The sequence below is a fragment of the Schistocerca americana genome, chromosome 1, assembly GCF_021461395.2.
Source record: "Schistocerca americana isolate TAMUIC-IGC-003095 chromosome 1, iqSchAmer2.1, whole genome shotgun sequence".
Lineage (NCBI taxonomy): Eukaryota > Metazoa > Arthropoda > Insecta > Orthoptera > Acrididae > Schistocerca > Schistocerca americana.
The window spans coordinates 514,323,647-514,342,652 of NC_060119.1; the positions used below are offsets into that span (position 1 = coordinate 514,323,647).

Here is a 19,006-nt window from a genome sequence, read left to right on the forward strand (position 1 = left end):
AAACACCTGTCATCTTGACTACAAGTGACACCTTCTCATCATCTTCAACCAGATCTGGTGCGGTGGCGTCTTTCCATCACAATGGTGGGAGAGTACCTTCATTCCAGTGCTCAAACCCAGTAAAAACCTGCTTGATGTGGATAGCTATCGGCCCATCAGACTCACCAACATTCTTTGTAAGCTGCTGGAATGTATGGTATGTCGGCAGTTGGGTTGGGTCCTGGAGTCACGTGGCTTGCTGGCTCCATGTCAGGGCGGCTTCCGCCAGGGTCGCGCTACCACTGATAATCTTGTGACCATCGAGTCTGCCTTCCGAACAGCCTTTTCCAGACGGCAACACCTGATTGCCGTCTTTTTTGATTTATGTAAAGCATACACCACCGCTTCGGTGACATCATATCCTTGCCACAATGTATGAGTGGGGTCTCCAGGGCCCACTCCCGATTTTTATCCAAAACTTCCTGCCGCTCCGTACTTTTTGTGTCCAAGTTTGTGACTCCCTTAGTTACATCCATATCCAGGAGAATGGAGTCTCGCAGTGCTCTGTATTGAGTGTCTCTCTATTTTTAGTCGCCATTAACGGTCTAGCAGCTGCAGTCGTGCCCTCCGTCTCACCTTCTCTGTATGCAGACGACTTCTGCATTTCATACTGCTGCTCCAGTACTGTTGTTGCTGAGCGGCGCAGTCATGGGCTCTAGCCTACGGCTTCCGGTTTTCAGCCGCCTAGTCGTGTGTCAAGCACTTCTGTCTGTGTCGTACTGTTCATCCAGAACCCATACTTTACCTTAATGACGATCCACTCTCTGCAGTGGAGACATATAAGTTCCTAGGACTGGTTTTTGACACTCAATTGACTTGGCTCCCTCATCTTCGTCAGCTTAAGCCGAAGTGCTGGCAGCACGTCAATGCCTTCCATTGCCTGAGCAACACCAATTGGGGCGCAGATCGCTGCACCCTGCTGCAGCTCTACAGAGCCCTTATCCAATCCCAAACAGACTATGGGAGTATGGTTTATGGTTTGGCAGTGCCTTTAGAATTGCATTTACTCTACCCTGTGCACCGCTGTGGGGTTCTATTTTTGACAGGAGCTTTTAGGACGAGTCTGGTGACCAGTGTACTGGTGGAGGCTGGTGTCCCTCCACTACAGATCAGATGTGCGCAACTGCTTGCCAGTTACGCAGCACACATTCATAGTTCTCCTGCGCATCTGAATAACCGTCTCCTTTTCCTGCCCGTGGCAGTCCATCTCCCGCATCGGCGGCCCAGATTGGGGCTAATGATAGCGGTTCGCATGCGGTCCCTTCTCTCCGAACTTGAGTCATTCCCCTTACGACCTCTGCTTGTGGCCCGTTCACATATGCCTCCGTGGTGTACGCCTCGGCCGCCGCTTTGTCTGGACCTTTTGCATGGCCCTAAGCACTCCGTTAACCCCACTGCTCTCCGCTGTCATTTCCTCTCGATTCTTGATGTGTTCGGGGGCTCTGAAGTAGTTTACACCGACAGCTCAATGGCTGATGGTCACTTAGGCTTTGCATATGTTCATGGAGGACATATTGAGCAGCACTCCTTGCCAGTTGGCAGCAGTGTTTTCACTGCAGAGCTGGTGGCCATATCTCGTGCTCTTGAGTACATCCACTCATGTCCTGGCGAGTCATTTCTCCTGTGTACTGACTCATTGAGCAACCTACAAGCTATCGACCAGTGCTACCCTAGCCACCCCTGGTAGCATCCATTCAGGAGTCCATCTGTGCCCTGGAACAGTTCCGCCGTTCTATGGTTTTTGTGTGGACCGCAGGACACGTCGGAATCTCCAGCAATGAACTTGCCGACAGGCTGACCAAACAGGCGATGCAGAAACCACTTCTGGAGATAGGCATCTCCGAAGCTGACCTGCGTTCTGTCTTACACCACAGTGTTTTCCAGCTTTGGGAGACGGAATGGCATAACAGCACGCATAAAAACTGTGTGTCATTAAGGAGACTATGAATGTGTGGAAGTTATCCATGCAGGCCTCTCGCAGGGAATCAGTTGTCCTCTGTCAGCTCCGCATTGGCCATATGTGGGTAATGCATGGATACCTATTCCGCGCGAGGGCCGCCTCAGTGTTGCTGTGACTCCGAAATGAGTCGTTCACCTCTTGCTGGACTGCTCACTTATAGCCGCTCTGCAACAGACCTTCAACTTTCCCAGCACCCTGTCTTCAGTGTTGGGTGACAATGCCTCCTCAGCAGCTTTAGTTTTACGTTTTATCCGTGAGAGTGGGTTATTTCTATACAGGTTTTAGCGCATGTCCTTTGTCCCTCTGTGTCTTCCACCCTAGTGCTTTCAGGATGGATGTTTTAATGTGTTGCAGATTGGCTGGCTTTCCCTTTTTATTCTCGTGGTTGGCCAGCCACTGTAATCTGCTTTCATGTTTTAATCTCTTCTGTTTCTAGCGTCTCTGTTCTATTGTCCTCTTTTGTTCCTTTTAGTGTTTGTTGCCTTCCCTTCGTTCTTGTGGCTTTCCCTTTCTTTCCATTTTGTGTTATATGTTTTGTCCGTTTTATTCTCAAACTTGTGGCACTGTTTTATTAGGAACAAGGGACCGATGACCTCATAATTTGGTCCCTTCTCCCGCCTTTAAACCAACCAACCAACCATTTATTTGAAACGAAATGTTTTATTCCACACCATTGTCTAATTACAACTTGCTCGCTAAGTTTTAAGTGTACATTATCATCTTCTGGCACGCATGACATTATACCATAATAAAGAACCTAATATGAGGTAGTACAGTACTGGTACTCAAAGAAAATTTACATCCTGGAAACCAAACTGAAAAGTTTAATATCAGATGGGGGCCTACATCATTGTGAATGTGGACATAAAAATGTGCACTTCAAGCCGAATAGTACAACTGAGTATTGTTTACGAAATACCAATGCCCTTGGAGTATCCTCTGACGTCCTGTTTCTTTTAAGATGTAATGTAAGATCTCTTAATGCTTTATACATACGGACTTCATACGCCTTCATAGCTGTGCGCACGCAGTGACGCCTTTTTTCTGGCAACCGCTGCAACAAGCCTATTCCTAACAGATTGTGGGAAAATATTGCGAATGGTAGTTTGAAAAGCATTACTTTCAAAGTACATTTTCTTTTATGCAAGATGAATTCTGCTATGTGCGAGAATGAGCAATTAATTTCTTAAATCACAGAACATTTGACTCTCATTTAAAACTTAACACTTTGAGGACCAGTCACTTACAAGAATTTCTAGCCCAGAAGACTAGACATTTATGCCATTATTTCAAATTTTACTGGCACATTTGTTTGATGTATCTTAAGGAGTAACACACGCATAATAACACACCAATAATACATGCGAAAGCTTAGCTTCTCTTGTAAAAGCTTAGCTTCTCTTGTAGCTTATTAATCTTCGAGACTAACATTAAAACTTCCTGGCAGATTAAAACTGTGTGCTGGACTGAGACTCAAACTCGGGATCTTTGCGTTTCTCGGGCAAGTGCTCTACCAACTGAGCTATCCAAGCATGACTCACGCCCCGACCTCACAGCTTTACTTCTGCCAGTACCTCGGCTCCTACCTTTCAAACTTTACAGAAGCTCTCCTGCGAACCTTGCAGAACTAGCACTCCTGAAAGAAAGGATATTGTGGAGACATGGCACAGCCTAGGGGATATTTCCAGAATGAGATTTTCACTCTGCAGCAGAGTGTGTGCTGATATGAAACTTCCTGGCAGATTAAAACTGTGTGCCGGACCGAGACTCGAACTCGGGACCCTTGCCTTTCGCGGGCAAGTGCTCTACCAACTGAGCTACCCAAACACGACTCTTGTCCCGTCCTCACAGCTTTACTTCTGCCAACACCTCGTCTCCTACCTTAATGGGACGTGTGTCGTGCTTGGGTAGCTCAGTTGGTAGCACACTTTCCTGCGAAAGGCGACGGTCCCGAGTTCGAGTCTTGGTCCGGCACACAGTTTTAATCTGCGAGGAAGTTTCATATCGGTGCACACTGCTGCAGAGTGAAAATCTCATTCTGGAGACTAATATTATATGTGAAAGCTTTTCTTTTCTTCTTGCAACACTATGTATATTAATTTATACCATTAACTTTTCCTATTTGTTTGTTTGCGCCACGTAACAGTGATGTTACTACTGGCTAGCATCACATATCCTATGCTCTGAATATCTGCTGTCATGACTGGCGAGATTACATCATTTGAGCTATTATTGGCTTACAAAAGGGCATCACAATCTCGGTTTCAATTCATTGGTAACTAAGGTGCTGTCTTTGGTGGAATTCAAATTTATACTTTCATAATTACGAATATATGCAGCTTATTGTAATATGAAAATATGCAGTGTACATGTTGCTGCACATCAGAGATCTTTCCAAGATTGTTTTTTCTGGGTTTCATTTTCTAAAGTGGCAGTGAGAAGATCTATGCTGGTGTATAAAATGTTAACCATTCAAAGGGTTGATAAGTTTTAGAGTTCCTTGGAAAAGTATATTGCCACGTAACATGGAAAAAGTGTATTTTTTTACCGGGAAAACTCTGGGATTTTTTTTTCCCTTGTCCACTTATACACCTTGGTGTCTCAGTTGTGCTGACCGCCACTCCCCTCGCTCCCCGGATTGCCCGGCTTACAAGAGAGAAAAGAAGATTCAAGAATACAAGTCCCTGGATCGCTTGTCTTATGCTGAGGCTTGCCAGAAGTATGAGAGACTCCATCTAGTGTCACTATCTTCAACTTATGCCTCTGTTACTTCATTTCCTCCTCCTCCCTTGTCCTCCTCCTTTGTCCTCCTCCTTTGTCCTCCCCTCCCTCTCCCCTGCAGTTCCCACAACCTCCTGTCAGGGAGCCGCTCCCTCTCCCCAGCCGAAGTAGTGCTCCTTTCTTTGGCATCAGCCGGTTCCCCAGAGTTTTTCAGGCCAGAAGACTCTTACCACCACTCAGCTATGAGGCCGCACCATCTGTGCACCCCAAGGTTGCCTGCTCTTTTTTGGTTCCAGATCTTGCAGAAACATGTGCGTCCCACGAACTCTACCCTCCCCCACCTCAGAAAGAGGAGAAGAAGAAGAAGAAACATAAATCTCAAGACAAGGTGCCCCCGTAGTTGCCATCTCCCCTCTTGCAACCTGGGTCTGACATCTTATTTATGGATGTCACCCCATCCTTGTCGGTGACGACTACTGACCAAGTGACCCGACATCCTCCTTGGCTTCTTCATGTCTGCCTTGGACTCTCACCACGTGATCATCCAGTGGAATTGCAATGGATACTATGCCTACTGGAAATGCAACGTCTTGTCTCCTCCTATTCTGTGTTCTGTCTTGTTCATCAAGCAACGCGTATCCGTGATAACCACTCTCCAAACATTTCGTGGTTATCGGGTGTTCTGGTGGAACTGTACTGGCCCCGGGGTAGCATCTGGTGGGGTCTGCACTTTGGTTCGCTATGATGTCGTTAGTGACTGGATCCCCCTATATACCAACTTGGAAGCGATAGTGGTTCGAGTGTAAATGACTCCATCAATCACCATTTGCAATGTCTACCTCCCCCCAGGTACGCCACTTCCACTACCATAATCCAGCAGCTCCCGCACCCATTTCTCCTCCTTGGGGACTTTAGGGGTATCCTAATTGACCAACTTATCACGGACCTCGATTTTTTTCTCCTCAATGGTGGATCCCCTACCCACTTCATTCTGCTCATGGCACCTTCTCTGCTATCGATCTCTCGATCTCCTGGTGGCTTCCCTACCTGGGTCATCCCATGATGACCTTTGTGACAATGGCCACTTTCTGATGAATGAATCATTCCCCTGCTGTTGCCAGGCAGACAGCCCTCCATGTTGGGCATTCCACAGGGCCAGTTGGCCTTTATATATGTATGCTGTCCACTTCGACACCTCCCTCTTGAATTCCATTGATGTAGTCGTGCAAGGCATCTCTGCCACTATTCTTCATGCTGCTGTCAACTGCTGTCCCCCTATCCACAAGTCCCCCTCGTCATCGACCGGTATGTTGGTTAATCAAGGATGTGGCTGCCCAGGACTGCTGACGGGCACTGCAGTGATTTAAGCAGCACCCTTCACAGACCAGCCTCCTCACTTTTAACCATCTCCATGATAAGGCTCGTTACATTATTAAGCGGAGTTAAAAGGGAAGCTGGGAGGAGCACTATGTTTCCTCCCTGGGGACGTATGCCTCTTCATCACAGGTGTGGTCCTAGCTCTGTAGCCTTCTGGTCCACCAGTGATAGTCAGCTGTGCAGGTCCGAACCTCTAAGGTGCTCTGTGCACTGATCCATTGGTTCTCGCAGAACACCTTGTGACACACTTTGCGACAGCATCGTCGTCCTCTTCCTAGCCTGCTGTCGGCAGAAACACAGAGTTGAACCGACCCCCCCCCCCCCCCCCCTCTTTCATCCCGCATCACGTTGAGCCTTATAATGCATTCTTCACTGAATGGGAATTGGTGCAGGCTCTTAGCTCTTCACGAGGCACAGCCCCAGGCCCGGATTCCATCCACAATCAGGTGACCCAACACTTGGATGTTCCCCAGAGGCAACAGCTCCTCAGGGTCTTCAACAATATTTGACTCATGGGGGCTTTTCCGTCACAATGGCGAGACAGTACAGTTATCCCCGTTCTTAAGCCTGGGAAAAAGCCCAACATCTTTTGACAGCTACTGCCCAAGTAGCCTTCTGAACATACTTTGTAAACTGCTCGAAAGGATGGTCAGCTTCATATTATGTTGGGTACTCGAATCTCGGGGCCTGTTGTCCCCATATCAGTGTGGCTTCCAGGCAGGGTGATCTCCAGCTGACCATTTACTCTGATTGGACTGGCTTTTACTCACCACTGGCACCTTGTCACGGTCTTTTTTGACCTACATAAGGCATATGACATGGCTTGGCGCTGTCACATTTTAGTTACCCTCCATGACTGGGACTTCCGTGTTCCACTTCTGATTTTTATCTGTGAGCTTTTATCTCACCAGCCCTTCTGGGTTCGAGTTGGCACTTTGCTCAGCACACCTCAGATTCAGGAGAATGGTATTCCACAGGGTTCTTTGCTAAGTGTCACACTCTTCTTCATTGCCAGCAATGGGCTTGTGACCTCTGTTGAGCCTGTGGTTACTCTGGCATTATACGGCGATGATTTTTGCATCTGGTGTAGCTCCCACTCAGTAGCATCTGCATAGCACCAGCTCCAAGGCACCATCTGATGGGCCTTTGCATGGGCCACTGCCCAATGCGTCCAGTTTTCTCCCTCCAAAACACAGGTTATGCAGTTTTGTCATCTACCCACAGTGCAGCCCGATCCATAACTTTATTTAGGCAACCAGCTCCTCAATGTTGTAGCGCAGTCCCGTTTCTTGGGCCTTATTTTTGATAACAAGCTGACATGGCTGCCCCACATTTGCCACCTAAAGACTTGCATGTATGCGGAAGCTTAATGCTCTCTGCCTCCTGGCCTACATGTCTTGGGGTGCAGACCATTCCACTCTTCCCCCATCTTTATCGTGCTCTGGTCTTGTTCAGACTGTATTATGGAGTCAGGTTTTGTGGCTCAGCAGCTCCTTCCACTTTGAAACTCCTTTACGCTGGCCACCATTGTGTGGTGCATCTGCCTATTGGTGCCTTTCGCACTAGTCCTGTTGATAGTCACCTCACAGAAGTGGGGATTCCACCTTTACACATCCGATGGAGCCAACTCCTTGTTTCTTATGCAAATGCCATTCGCCAGTTCCCTGACCTTCCTGTATACCCTGTGCTCTTCACCAATGTGGCATGTCTCCCTCTTAACACCCGCCCACGGGTGGGATTGTCAGTCAGCATGCGTCTCACGTCCCTCTGTCGGGATCTCCATCTCCACTCACCAGACGGCATGCCATGTCTTACCTCCCGTACCCCACCCTTGGATGGTGTCTAGATCATGGATTAGGATTGATCTATTCCAGGGTCCGAAGGTTTCTGTCACTCCTATGGTTTTCCGGCGTCTTGTCTGTGCCATCCTTGCAGAGTTCCAGGGTGCCACCATCTTTTACACTGATCGTTCTAAGACTATCAATAAGGTGGGATATGCTGTCATGTCTCCTACTGACTTTGAACACCATTTATTGCCGGGATCACATAGTGTGTTCACAGCAGAGCTTCTAACCATTCACAGGGCCCTCCTTTTTGTTTCTCAGGCCTCCCTCCACAGTGTTTCAATTTGTGCAGACTCCATGAGCAATCTACAGGATATCGACCAATGCTAATCTCGTCGCCCTTTTTGTCTGTGCTATCCATGTTGTGCCCTTGAACGTGCCGCCTGTTCAGTCATCTTTCTCCAGGTCGCAAGTTGTGGGCATCCCAGGAAATGAACTGCCTGACCTTTTGGCTAGAGAAGCAGGTACCTACCCCCCATTTCCTTTCATGATTACAGCTACAGATATGTGGATCTACGTCAAATCTCTCTTTGCCCAAAAGTGAAATGCCATGTGGGGCGCTAATGCTCATAGTAATATACTCCGCACAATGAAGGAGTCTACTGCAGTTTGGCACTCTTCCTTCCGCTCCTCCCTGAAGGAGTCCACTGTTTTATGCCATTTACACATTGGTCATACCCAGGTCACCAATTGTTTCCTCCTATGTAATGATCCACCCCCCACAATATGCTTGTGGAGCCAGACTGATGATATCTCACATATTGGTGAAATATCCTCTTCTTTCGGCTTGTTGTGTTAAGGATAGTCTTCCCGATTCCTTAAATTTAATATTAGCAGCCGATCCGCGTATGGTTGAACTGGTCCTCGATTTCCTCCATGAAAGTGGTTTTTATTTCCAGATATAAGGTTCTCCTTTAGTCTTGGAACAGGGGCAGGTTGGTTGTGGTTGGGACTTCTTTTATAGTCTTCTCGGTCTGTGACCCCATGACCACCCCCCTCCTTTTTTCCAATTTTTAGATTTGGTCTCACCTTTTATGCCTTTACTGTGCTAGTTTAATGTTCATTATTTTATAATTTGACTCCACTGACTGGATTTGTCCACTTTTTGCAGACCCTCTTTCTTCTGTGACTCGCTTCAGAATCACGGGACTGATGACCTCGCCGTTTGGTCCCATAACCCCTCTCGATTAATCAGTCGATCATGTTTTGTACTATTTACCATTCTCTCCATTTTTCTGGTACCCATCAGAATCAAATTTTCACTCTCATAATATACTGAGTAACTTCCTTTATCTCATCCTACGTGTTTTCTATATATTCATCATTTGCAGCATTAGTAGGTATCAAGAGTTATACTACTATGGTGGTTTTTGGCTTTGCAGCTACCATTTTAGTTATGTTGTTCACAGTAGTTCACCCACATACCCGTTTTCTCATTCAGTATTAATCATAATCTTATGTTATCCCTATTTGATTTTATGTTGATAGCCATGTATTCACCTGACCAGAAATCCTGTCTTATGTGTCACCACATTTCACTCTGTATCTAACTTCAGCCTACAAGTGTGTGTGTGTGTGTGTGTGTGTGTGTGTGTGTGTGTGTGTGTGTACAAATTTAGGCCTGTCTTCAGTAACCCCACCCTAGAAGTCTAGCAGACTTCCCACTGCTTGCCCTAATCCCTAGACCTATTCTAGATCCTTCCGTCAAACCCATCTACTTCCTTTTTGTCTGTGTCATGCCTGTATACAACTATACATTGTTCAGCTGTAGAGATGGCAACAAATTGTGGACAGTGGGAAGAGAAGTATGACCAGTTGATGTTTGAGCAGGATTATGCACTTGTGGCAATGTAGTGAACTTCACTGGCTTTTTCCCAACACCCATCATCAGAATCCATCCCCTTCCCCCTCTACAGATTCCCATAATTGCACAGTTAGGAAGTGTCCCACCAAAACATCCTTTATTCCAGCAGCATTCCTGTCCTCAATTTCCACTAGTCTTTGAACTGTGCTACTGTTATTTAGTCAGTCCAGTTGTCCTGCAGCTTCAGCCCCCATTTGAAAATGGTTTTTTGCAATTGGTGAATATATCTTGATTGAGTTCGAAAAGTTGTAATTCACCCACAGCAGAAACTCTGAGCTATCATAGTATCTACAGCTTTGTAAATTGACTTTGTCATTATCAGTTTTGGTGCTCAGTTTAAATATGATAGACAAGATGATAGACCTGTCTCAGATACATTATGCACACATTAAAGAATACGACCTTTGAATTATATTTGCATATTTCCAATAAATAAAATACTTCTGTTGTATAAATGTGTATTTTCGTTAAACTACACAGTTTCACTTGTATTATTATGTATCCTTTCTTTCATACTTGGGTCAAAATCAGGAGTCATTATTAATGTATGCTTGATGAACTTGCACTTAACTATCATAATTTTAAGCAGTGTTTACAATATAAATAAGAAATATTTCTCCTGTAGATTACTCTGCAAGAATCCACCAAAGAAATCAAAATAGCTCAGACTGCTGGTCATACATTTATAACAGTCTCATAATTGTCTCTGGTTTTTGTAATGTTTTGAGTTTGCTAGCTGATGGAGTGTTACACATAAAAACATTTGTAAAGTATATGAATTGTGTTAATTTGTCAACTTAGCAGTAATTAAGATATCCTTTGCAATTCATAAGAATAGTTCTTGATTATGCCCACTGTTGGGACATTCACTTCAAGGCAAACAATATTTATTAAACACAATATTCTGTAACAATAGATTAAAATTGACTATTGGTGTACAAAAACAAACAGTAATAGTTACTGTTCAAAATTAATATAAGCTATAGTTCCAGATAGAAAGTAATGGGCAGTGTTTCCTCGTTGGAGCTGATAAACATCATATGAGGGTGTGCTGAAAAGTAATGTCTCCAAATTTTTTATGTGGCAACTCATATCTTTTAAAGGAAACAAACATGATTAACATTCTACATCTTTATTCTTCTTGTCTTTTTTTCCATGAGCATAGTCACCCTGATGATACACGTTTCTCCCAATGAGACACCAGTGTCTTGATACTGTTACTACAGAATGTTTCAGTTTGTTCATGAAGCCACAACCTCACCTCTGTTTGCACAACTTCATCACTATCAAAGTGAACTCCTCAAAGATGTTCTTGAAGTTTTGGAAACAAATGAAGATTGAATGAGGCAAAGTTGGGACTGTATAGAAGATGTCCAATGATAGTAAACCCAAGGCATCAGATTGTTGAAGATGTTGCAGTGCTCGTGAAGGTTGCCTAAATACCGTCCACCAGCAGGATATTTTGGGATCTATTTTTGGTCATGTGGATTGTGAGAGCAGTTAGGTTCCTGTGATGCATGACCTCTGGCAGCACTGCTAGGGATGCCTAGTGGAATACAGGGAAATCTAATTTTTTGTGAAAAGTGGTTGCCTGGCAGCTGTGCAACCCTCAACACTAGGATGTCTGGTGTGTCGTCAACCTTGCAGGCATAACAACATGTCATATCGGCTTGTTTGTGGTCTGGTATTTTCATGCTGAAGGAGATGGTGCCCCGTGTGTGTTGACACAAACTCTTCAAATTCGAAACTCGATTACAGCACACTTGCATCGATATAGTTACACACCATTGCGTTCCATGTTACTATTCAGAGCCCTCTAGTGGCAGAGGACTGCAGATATGTAGGCATGAAGGACAAAGATGTAGAAGTAATACCTTTTGCTTTATTTTTTAAAAGAAACGTTAAGAGTTTTTACATAAAAATTAAGAGGTATTAGTTTTTAGCTTGTCCTTATATTACACAAAGTTCCATTGTCTGGCATTGGTAGAGACCACATACTCCTCAGCCGATGCATTTTGCAACAAAAGTCTAAATTGGTCGAGGTGTTCAGTGGCGACGGTCATAATCACTTATAAAGGTGAAGTTGGAGGGAGACGGACCGCTTACAAGTGGCCTTACATTTACCTGCTACTGACATTTACCTGACCAGCCTGTGATGACAGCAAGTTGTCGCCACAGGCACATTCACTGCATGTGGGCAGTGCTACACATATCAGTATGCGTATATTTTCTGTTTTAACAACCATTGGCATACTAAACCCTTTTTCTGTTGTCTGCCTTTTTGCAGCCTAAGCTCTGCTGAAGTCAAAACATATTCCATGACATCAGTTTTGTACCCACCACCCTCTTTGGTCTAACCCAGTTCTCATTTCTCATCTCCTCTTCCTGCTCACCACTTTAACGTACATATTTTTGGAAATTTTCCAGTAGTAATGGATTTAAATACTGAGAAATTATTCATCAATGTTATCAACATTTCTATTTCCTATTCCAGTAGTTCAGCCTTTCTTAAATTATATTTGCCAATCGAAAAGAGCTGTGTGACATAATATTGAGTAGGTTTATGGCGTACCAGTGTCAGTCTTGTGGTATACCAATTTAAGGTGAACTGTTTTTTAAACTTGTACTGTCTGTAAAAACAAAATCATTGGAAACAAACTATGTATGTTGATGTAATTAGGGATCTTTGTCCATTAGGAATGTGAAAGGGATTGGAAAAATTAGATCATCCCGGAATTGAATGGTTCACAGACTTGTGGCAGACTGTTTTTGCTTCATGTGGGGACATATTGATTTGAATGTAGATTATGATTTCTGTGTTCTTTGTCATTCATTTTCAGAACATTATTTCTGATGGGTATTCTAGTTTCTTGCAGACATTGACTATTGCAGTTTGAAGAACACACATTGTGTGTAGAGTGCAGGCAAAATATATTTGCTCATACTTGCACAGACAGTACGCTAAAATAAGGTCAATGGTAGTGATAGGGATTCCCTCTTGAGCGGCGTTATATTGGTAAGGGAGGTTTAGTTTGAGAACTGGAGCCTACACACAAATGCATATCTCGCATAACTTGTAAGCTATAGCTAGCAAGTGTGCAAATGATTGTATTAACAGGTTATACCAGCTGGTTATAGTTAAAAGTGCAGCTACTCACAAAGGTCCAATTTGGTCTATAATTATCATATGGCTGCGGAACTGATATTCTAATGCATTATTGCAGAGCTGATTTACGCAAAAAAATTAATTGCAATATTGGCCACCAGGTGAAAATGTGAAGATTTGAATCCTAGAAATGTTTCTATATGTAATGGATTAGGAATGAGATAAGGACAGAAAAGCTCAAACAAATGAGGACAGCATAATGTTGATTTTATTGTTAACTGCCGCTTACAGGAGCCCGACAAGATGTTTTATCCATAAAATGACATGATCAACATTTGCTCCTGTATACTGGTCCTCAGATCAGGTGGAGGCAAAATGTGTCCCTGGTAAACATTCTCTTAGACATTTCCAGAGCCAAAAGTCATATGGATTCAGATCAGGTGACTTTACAGACCAAGCATGTGGAAAACCCCAGGAGATAACACTTTCGTGGAAGGTTGCATTAAGCAGATTTTTCAGTGGGCGTGTGGCACCATCTTTGATGAAAATAGTGACTTTCACATAGTTGCTCTCTTACAAAGTTGGAGTTACACATTCTGTGAGGAAGTTTCAATAACGAGCGAATGTCGTGTCGCACCTGACAAGTCCCACTGGGTGTATTCTCTTTAAAGAAGAATGGATTGAGAATGAAGGTACTATTCAATTCACACCACACAATCGTGTGGCGAATGCAGTGGCTCTTCACTCATAAGAGACTGTTTAACAGTACCCCAAATTTGAATATTGCCCAACTGCATATCATCAGTCAGTGTTGATCCTTACCAGAACCCAAAGAGTGAATCAGAATATTGCTGTAAATCATGAGGTTTCAATTGCTATACCATCTGGATCTTGTATGGGTACCAGTGTAAAATAGACCGCAAAACTTTCTGTACTGTGGACCATGGGATGGCCAATTCTCGTGACACTGCACGAGCACTTGCACTTCCTGTGACATGTGCTTCATGCCCAGTTACAGCAAGAGCAACTGCCTCTTAGTCTTCCAGGTGCCATACCACACTCACATGTGTTTAGAAGTTATTATCATCTGCTGTAAACCTTTTAAGGCTTTGGGCCTGTCCTCAGACCTTTCAGTCAGCGGTACTCAGTCAGTGCAGCACTCTGATTGCTGCAGTTCACATAAAACAGTTTCACCAACAACATTTGTTCTCTTATCTCGATGGCCGTATTCTTCGCTCATGTTATGGCTTGTCAGATGATGGCATGGATATCATACCATCATACAAACAGTGTATAATGCCGATGTGCAGCTGGAACTATTTTTTTTCCAGCTTAAATCAGTTCTGCATTAACACATTAGCATATATACCAAGTTTCACAGCCATACGATACCTACACCCCACAGAGGACATCTGTCAGTAGCTGCACTTCAGCTCTAACCACCTGGTATCGTTATGACCAATATTTCGAAAATATGGATGTTCAAAGCCAATAGTTCATCAGTAGAATATTGAAAACAAAATAGTCACATAATCAACCCAAAGCAAAACATGTCAAGCCACATGCTACCAGAGGAAAATCTTTTAAAACAAAAAAGAGGTAATAATGTAGTGTACAGGACAAAGTTATCTATTACATTGCTGAATGTGTCACATGGAAAGTGTGTATCTGGTCTCCTAACAACCTGCTTGTCAATATTGCCTAAATATAAAATTTTTTCTCCTTCTTCTGCATATTTCTGGAAGTAGTGAATCTTTGGGAAGTATTTGTAGTTATATTTTCACCCCTTCTCCTTTATTCTCTTTATTGCGCAGTTGGAAGATCGAATGGGTTCTATAATGCTCAAACACACTTTAGAATGACATTTTTGCTTCCTCCTTTGCCTCTTCCAACCAAAATTTAATGGCAGTGCATGTAAACAAATACACCTTATTATGAAGAACTTTCCCTTCACCTTCTGTGTGTGAAGGCTGTGATGTGCTATGCAGTAGATAGAAAGCAACAAGAATGCTGGAAGTTTGCTTAGTCAGCAGGCAACAGTCAACTGAGGTGTCCACCTCCTTCAGAAAAAAGGTTTGAGCTTGCCAGTGTTGAAGATGAGGATGTGTTTCTGTGCATGGGTGAATTTATTTTGTGCGAGCTGACTATTCTGTTTAATGTAACGTTAAGCAAATGAATGTCTAATGTAAGAAGTATTGTTGACTTTTTATGTTAACTCTATTAGAACCTAGATTTTCTGTAATTGGAGTAGTTTCTTTCTAAGTTAAGATTATTATGTATCTGTTTTGTGTCTCATTAACTAGATGTGTTCATTTTATTTGCAGTTCATATAATGTAACATCCAAATGTTTCTATGTGACAGTTTTGTTCTTGTTGTCATTGGTAGAGATGTATTTATTTGTATTGTATGAAAGTGCCCATATTCCTGTAAGTAGTTGAGAGACATTATTCTGAAAATACTATCTAGTATTGTTTGCTGATACCTCCCCTGATGTCAATCAATAGCAAACTAAACATTTCTTGCTGATCTCACTTTCTTGGTTGTAAAGTTCCATGGCAAGTGCTTTGTACAATTTTGATTATAATTTTTTTTGTTTGTGTGGGTTAGTAATCCATGAATTATGTTCTGATCCAGGATTGCAGAGATAATAGAGGTAGAAACTGATAACTACATGAAGATGGATCCAGATCCATTTGATGAAAGACATCCAATCAGGGCTGATCCAGACTGTGCACTTGGTCACATTTTGAAGGTTCTATTTCGCAAAGAAAATTTTATGAATAAGGTAAAAAAACTTGATTTCTACAAATAAACCTTGTGTATTACTTTCTTTTCAGAATTAGTAACATGGCAGTAAAATACTCAGCTTCCCTTTTTAGAGTTGATTAATAGATCCTCTTAGAGATAATGTGAAAAATAGCAAAGGCCATCAAGTGTAACTGATGTATTTCACATTGATATTTAGCATTAAACGGATTAATTTACTCTTAAAATTCTGGAAGCTTCTGTGTCTGCGAATGAAGAAATATAATACTGCATGTCGCATACAAACTATTGGTTCTGACTGTAAAGTGAGAGAATTTGGGTCTGTAGTTCTACAGTTCTGCAAATGGAGTAAATGGGAGGGATAAATCATACCTGTACCTTCCAACATCTTCCACATCTAATTTTTTCAGCATTCTTCAGTAGTATCAAATTTAAAGGGACTCTTTTGTCTTAAGTCGTTCTAGAAAAGTCTTCCTAACACATGAATTTATATTCCATGGCAATGTATTTCTCCTGTTCAGACAAGCTTTTCTTGCATTTTATATTTTCTTTATGCCTATCACCTTGTTCATTTTGCTGCCCAAATTACAAATCACGTGTACTAATCCGTGTTTCCTTTCACTTGTCATGCTGATGCTCCTCTTGTAACTTCTTTCAAAGACACTATCCATCCTGTTCAGTTTTTCCAAGCCCTTTGCTGTCTCTGATGGTATTATTGAAATGGTTATTATACTTTGTAATAGGCCTCTAGAGGATCGTGAGAAACATCTGCTTAATATGAAATTTTCTGAGGCACCACACGTCTTTCATCTTGTCACTATGCATTTTCTTCCTTCTTCTGTTCCTTTCTTGAATTTCATGACCTCTTGGCTTACTTTCCATATGAGTTCTTTTGGTTGAGTGTTTGTCTGACTTTTTGAGTTTGTTATGCCAGCATCCTTCTGGCCCTTGGTGATCCACTTCAGGTTCTTAATGCGTTCTGAGTGCAAGATGTGTTTGGTTTGTTGGGTGTCCAACATTCTCTTGACATTTGTGTAAAATTTCAGTCAATGTTTCTTCATGTCATGTAATATATTAGATATCTGTTTGCTCTGTTGTCCATGCTGTAATCTGTAGTCAGCTTCTCTCTCATTGAGCCCTAGGATTTTTATGGTGTTTCTTCTGTTTGCTTTCTTGACCTTTCCTAGTGCACTTTTCCAATCCATGACCAATGTTCTTGTTGCGTATAAGTTTTGTAACATGGTGACAGTGTTGCTATGTCTCACTTTTATGTTGACATGATAGGTATGATTTATCATAGGTGTTGCCAGTCATCCATAATGCTCTAATCATCTTTTGATTTCTCAGTTCGTGAGCTTCTTTACCATCCCAGTTGTGTGTATCTCACAATGATGCTTGAATTTGTGAACTCTCTTGAGCTCCCTGTATCTTTTGTGATATTATGTGTGGTATCTTTTTGGTTGGCAGGCACTCTTTTTTTCTCAGAGATATGCAACCTGACATTTTCAGCACTCTCTTTTACAACCTCAATTTGCCTCACTGCGGTTTCTATGTTATGTGATAGTATTGCCAGATCATCAGTGAATTCCAAAGTGCCAATATCAAGTCCTCCGTTTTTCTTTCCTAGCCTGATTGGTTTATAAAATACCTCTGTCCTCAATTTTTTTTTCCATTCCCTGACACCTTTGTCTAATAGTGTATTGAACAATAGTGGTGAATTACTATCTCCCTGTCTCACTACTGTTCTAATCTCAGAGAACTGATAAGTTGCTCATGAATTTGATTTTAGATTTGGTGTTTGTTAGTGTCCGTTTGATAATGTTCTCTGTCTTCTCATTGAGGTCACTCTCTTCCAGTTCTTGGAAAAGTGATGGTCTATATAAATAGCATATCTTTTGGAAACCCAACAGGAGAGCTCATGGTCACTCTGCTTCTCATTTCTTCGTATCTCAGGACTGTCTTTAAATTTAGTATCTGCTCAGCACAGCATCTTCACAGTCTGAAGCCTGATTTTTATTCCCTTATCTTGCCTCCTGTTGCAACTGTGTCCTATCTAGCAGGCACTGTGTTTGAACTTTGAACTTCAAATGTGACTGGCAGGATAGATGTCCCTCTAATTATTAACATTGGTCATACCTCTGTTTTTATGTAGAGGGTGTACAACCGCACACTTTCAGTCTTCTGATATTACTTCAATCTCCCATATGTTTTATACGATATTTGTCGTTTCTCTGGTGGTATTTGGCTCAGCTTCTTTTAGCATTTCAGCTATGATGTCATCTTCTCCAGCTGTTCTACAGTTTTCAATCATCGTTTCTGGACAGTTCAGTAGTTAACTGCAGTGTCTTGCACTTCTTTGTTGTTCAGTGCCAGAACTCTATAATTGTATCCTGACATATGCATTTTGTGGTTGGTATCCTTTGACTCTGGTTTTAAATGTCCTGTAGAAGTTGTGTTATAGTTTTGGAAATCCTCTTCTACTCCTTTTAACTGATCCTTTTCATATTCTCTTTTCTCTTTCCTGGTGCGTCTCATTTGTTTTCTCATCCTACATTGCCAGGTTAACTTCTGTTTTGTCACTGTTCCATTTGCGTGCCATTTTCCTGTTCTCAGTTGCTTTAGCTCTTGTCATTCCACCGTGAATGTCTCTTCTTTTTGGTTAGAGGAATTTCTGCTTTTGCTTACCTGTTTACCTTCTCTTTGAATTCTTCTCATGTCACAGCTCTCTCATCCTCCCATTCCACTTTGATCCTCAATGACTAATTTTGTCACATCAAACTTTGGTGTCACTGTGGTCTTCATATTCATTCTGTTTGGTGTCAGCCTGATTTTAAGTCTGGTGAGCCAATGATCAGTTTCTATGTTCGCCCCTCTTTGGATTTTTATGTTCATGATTTCTCTGTGGTTCTTGTGTGTAATTGCCACACAGTTTATATTGTATTCTCATAAGGATACGACTGGTGATTTCTATGTCTTTTTTTTAAAAAAAGCTCTTTCTTGAAGTGAGTTGCTGTTGTTCTCATATTTTATTATTATTATTATTTTAGCCTGAGGACATGTTGTCAGTTGTGGGAACATCATCTGTTTCAGGTTCTGTTCTGAAACTTGAAATCCTTTTTATTTTCTCTGTAGTTTTGGATTCTAACCATGTATTTCACAATGGTTTCCTGTGAACTTAAGTCTTGTAGGAGGTTACTGGAGCACTGTGGATTTATTTATCTCGTACCACTGGCGAGTATGTGTCACCCATCTGACAAACTGGCATCACTTCCAGTCTCTAATGAAGTAGCATTACATTCTTCTCCACTTTCTGAGCCACTGAATTCAA

At 42.4% G+C, this 19,006-nt stretch overlaps 1 protein-coding gene across 2 annotated transcripts in view; it reads left to right on the plus strand.

Annotated features, from left to right (window-relative positions):
• LOC124605100 (DDB1- and CUL4-associated factor 1) overlaps positions 1-19,006 on the plus strand; it is a 245,064-nt gene that overhangs the window by 11,892 nt on the left and 214,166 nt on the right. For both annotated transcript variants that reach the window (XM_047136553.1, XM_047136560.1), the window contains exon 3: positions 15,547-15,697. In XM_047136553.1, the coding sequence (XP_046992509.1) occupies positions 15,547-15,697 (151 nt within the window). The remainder of the gene's footprint in view (positions 1-15,546; positions 15,698-19,006) is intronic.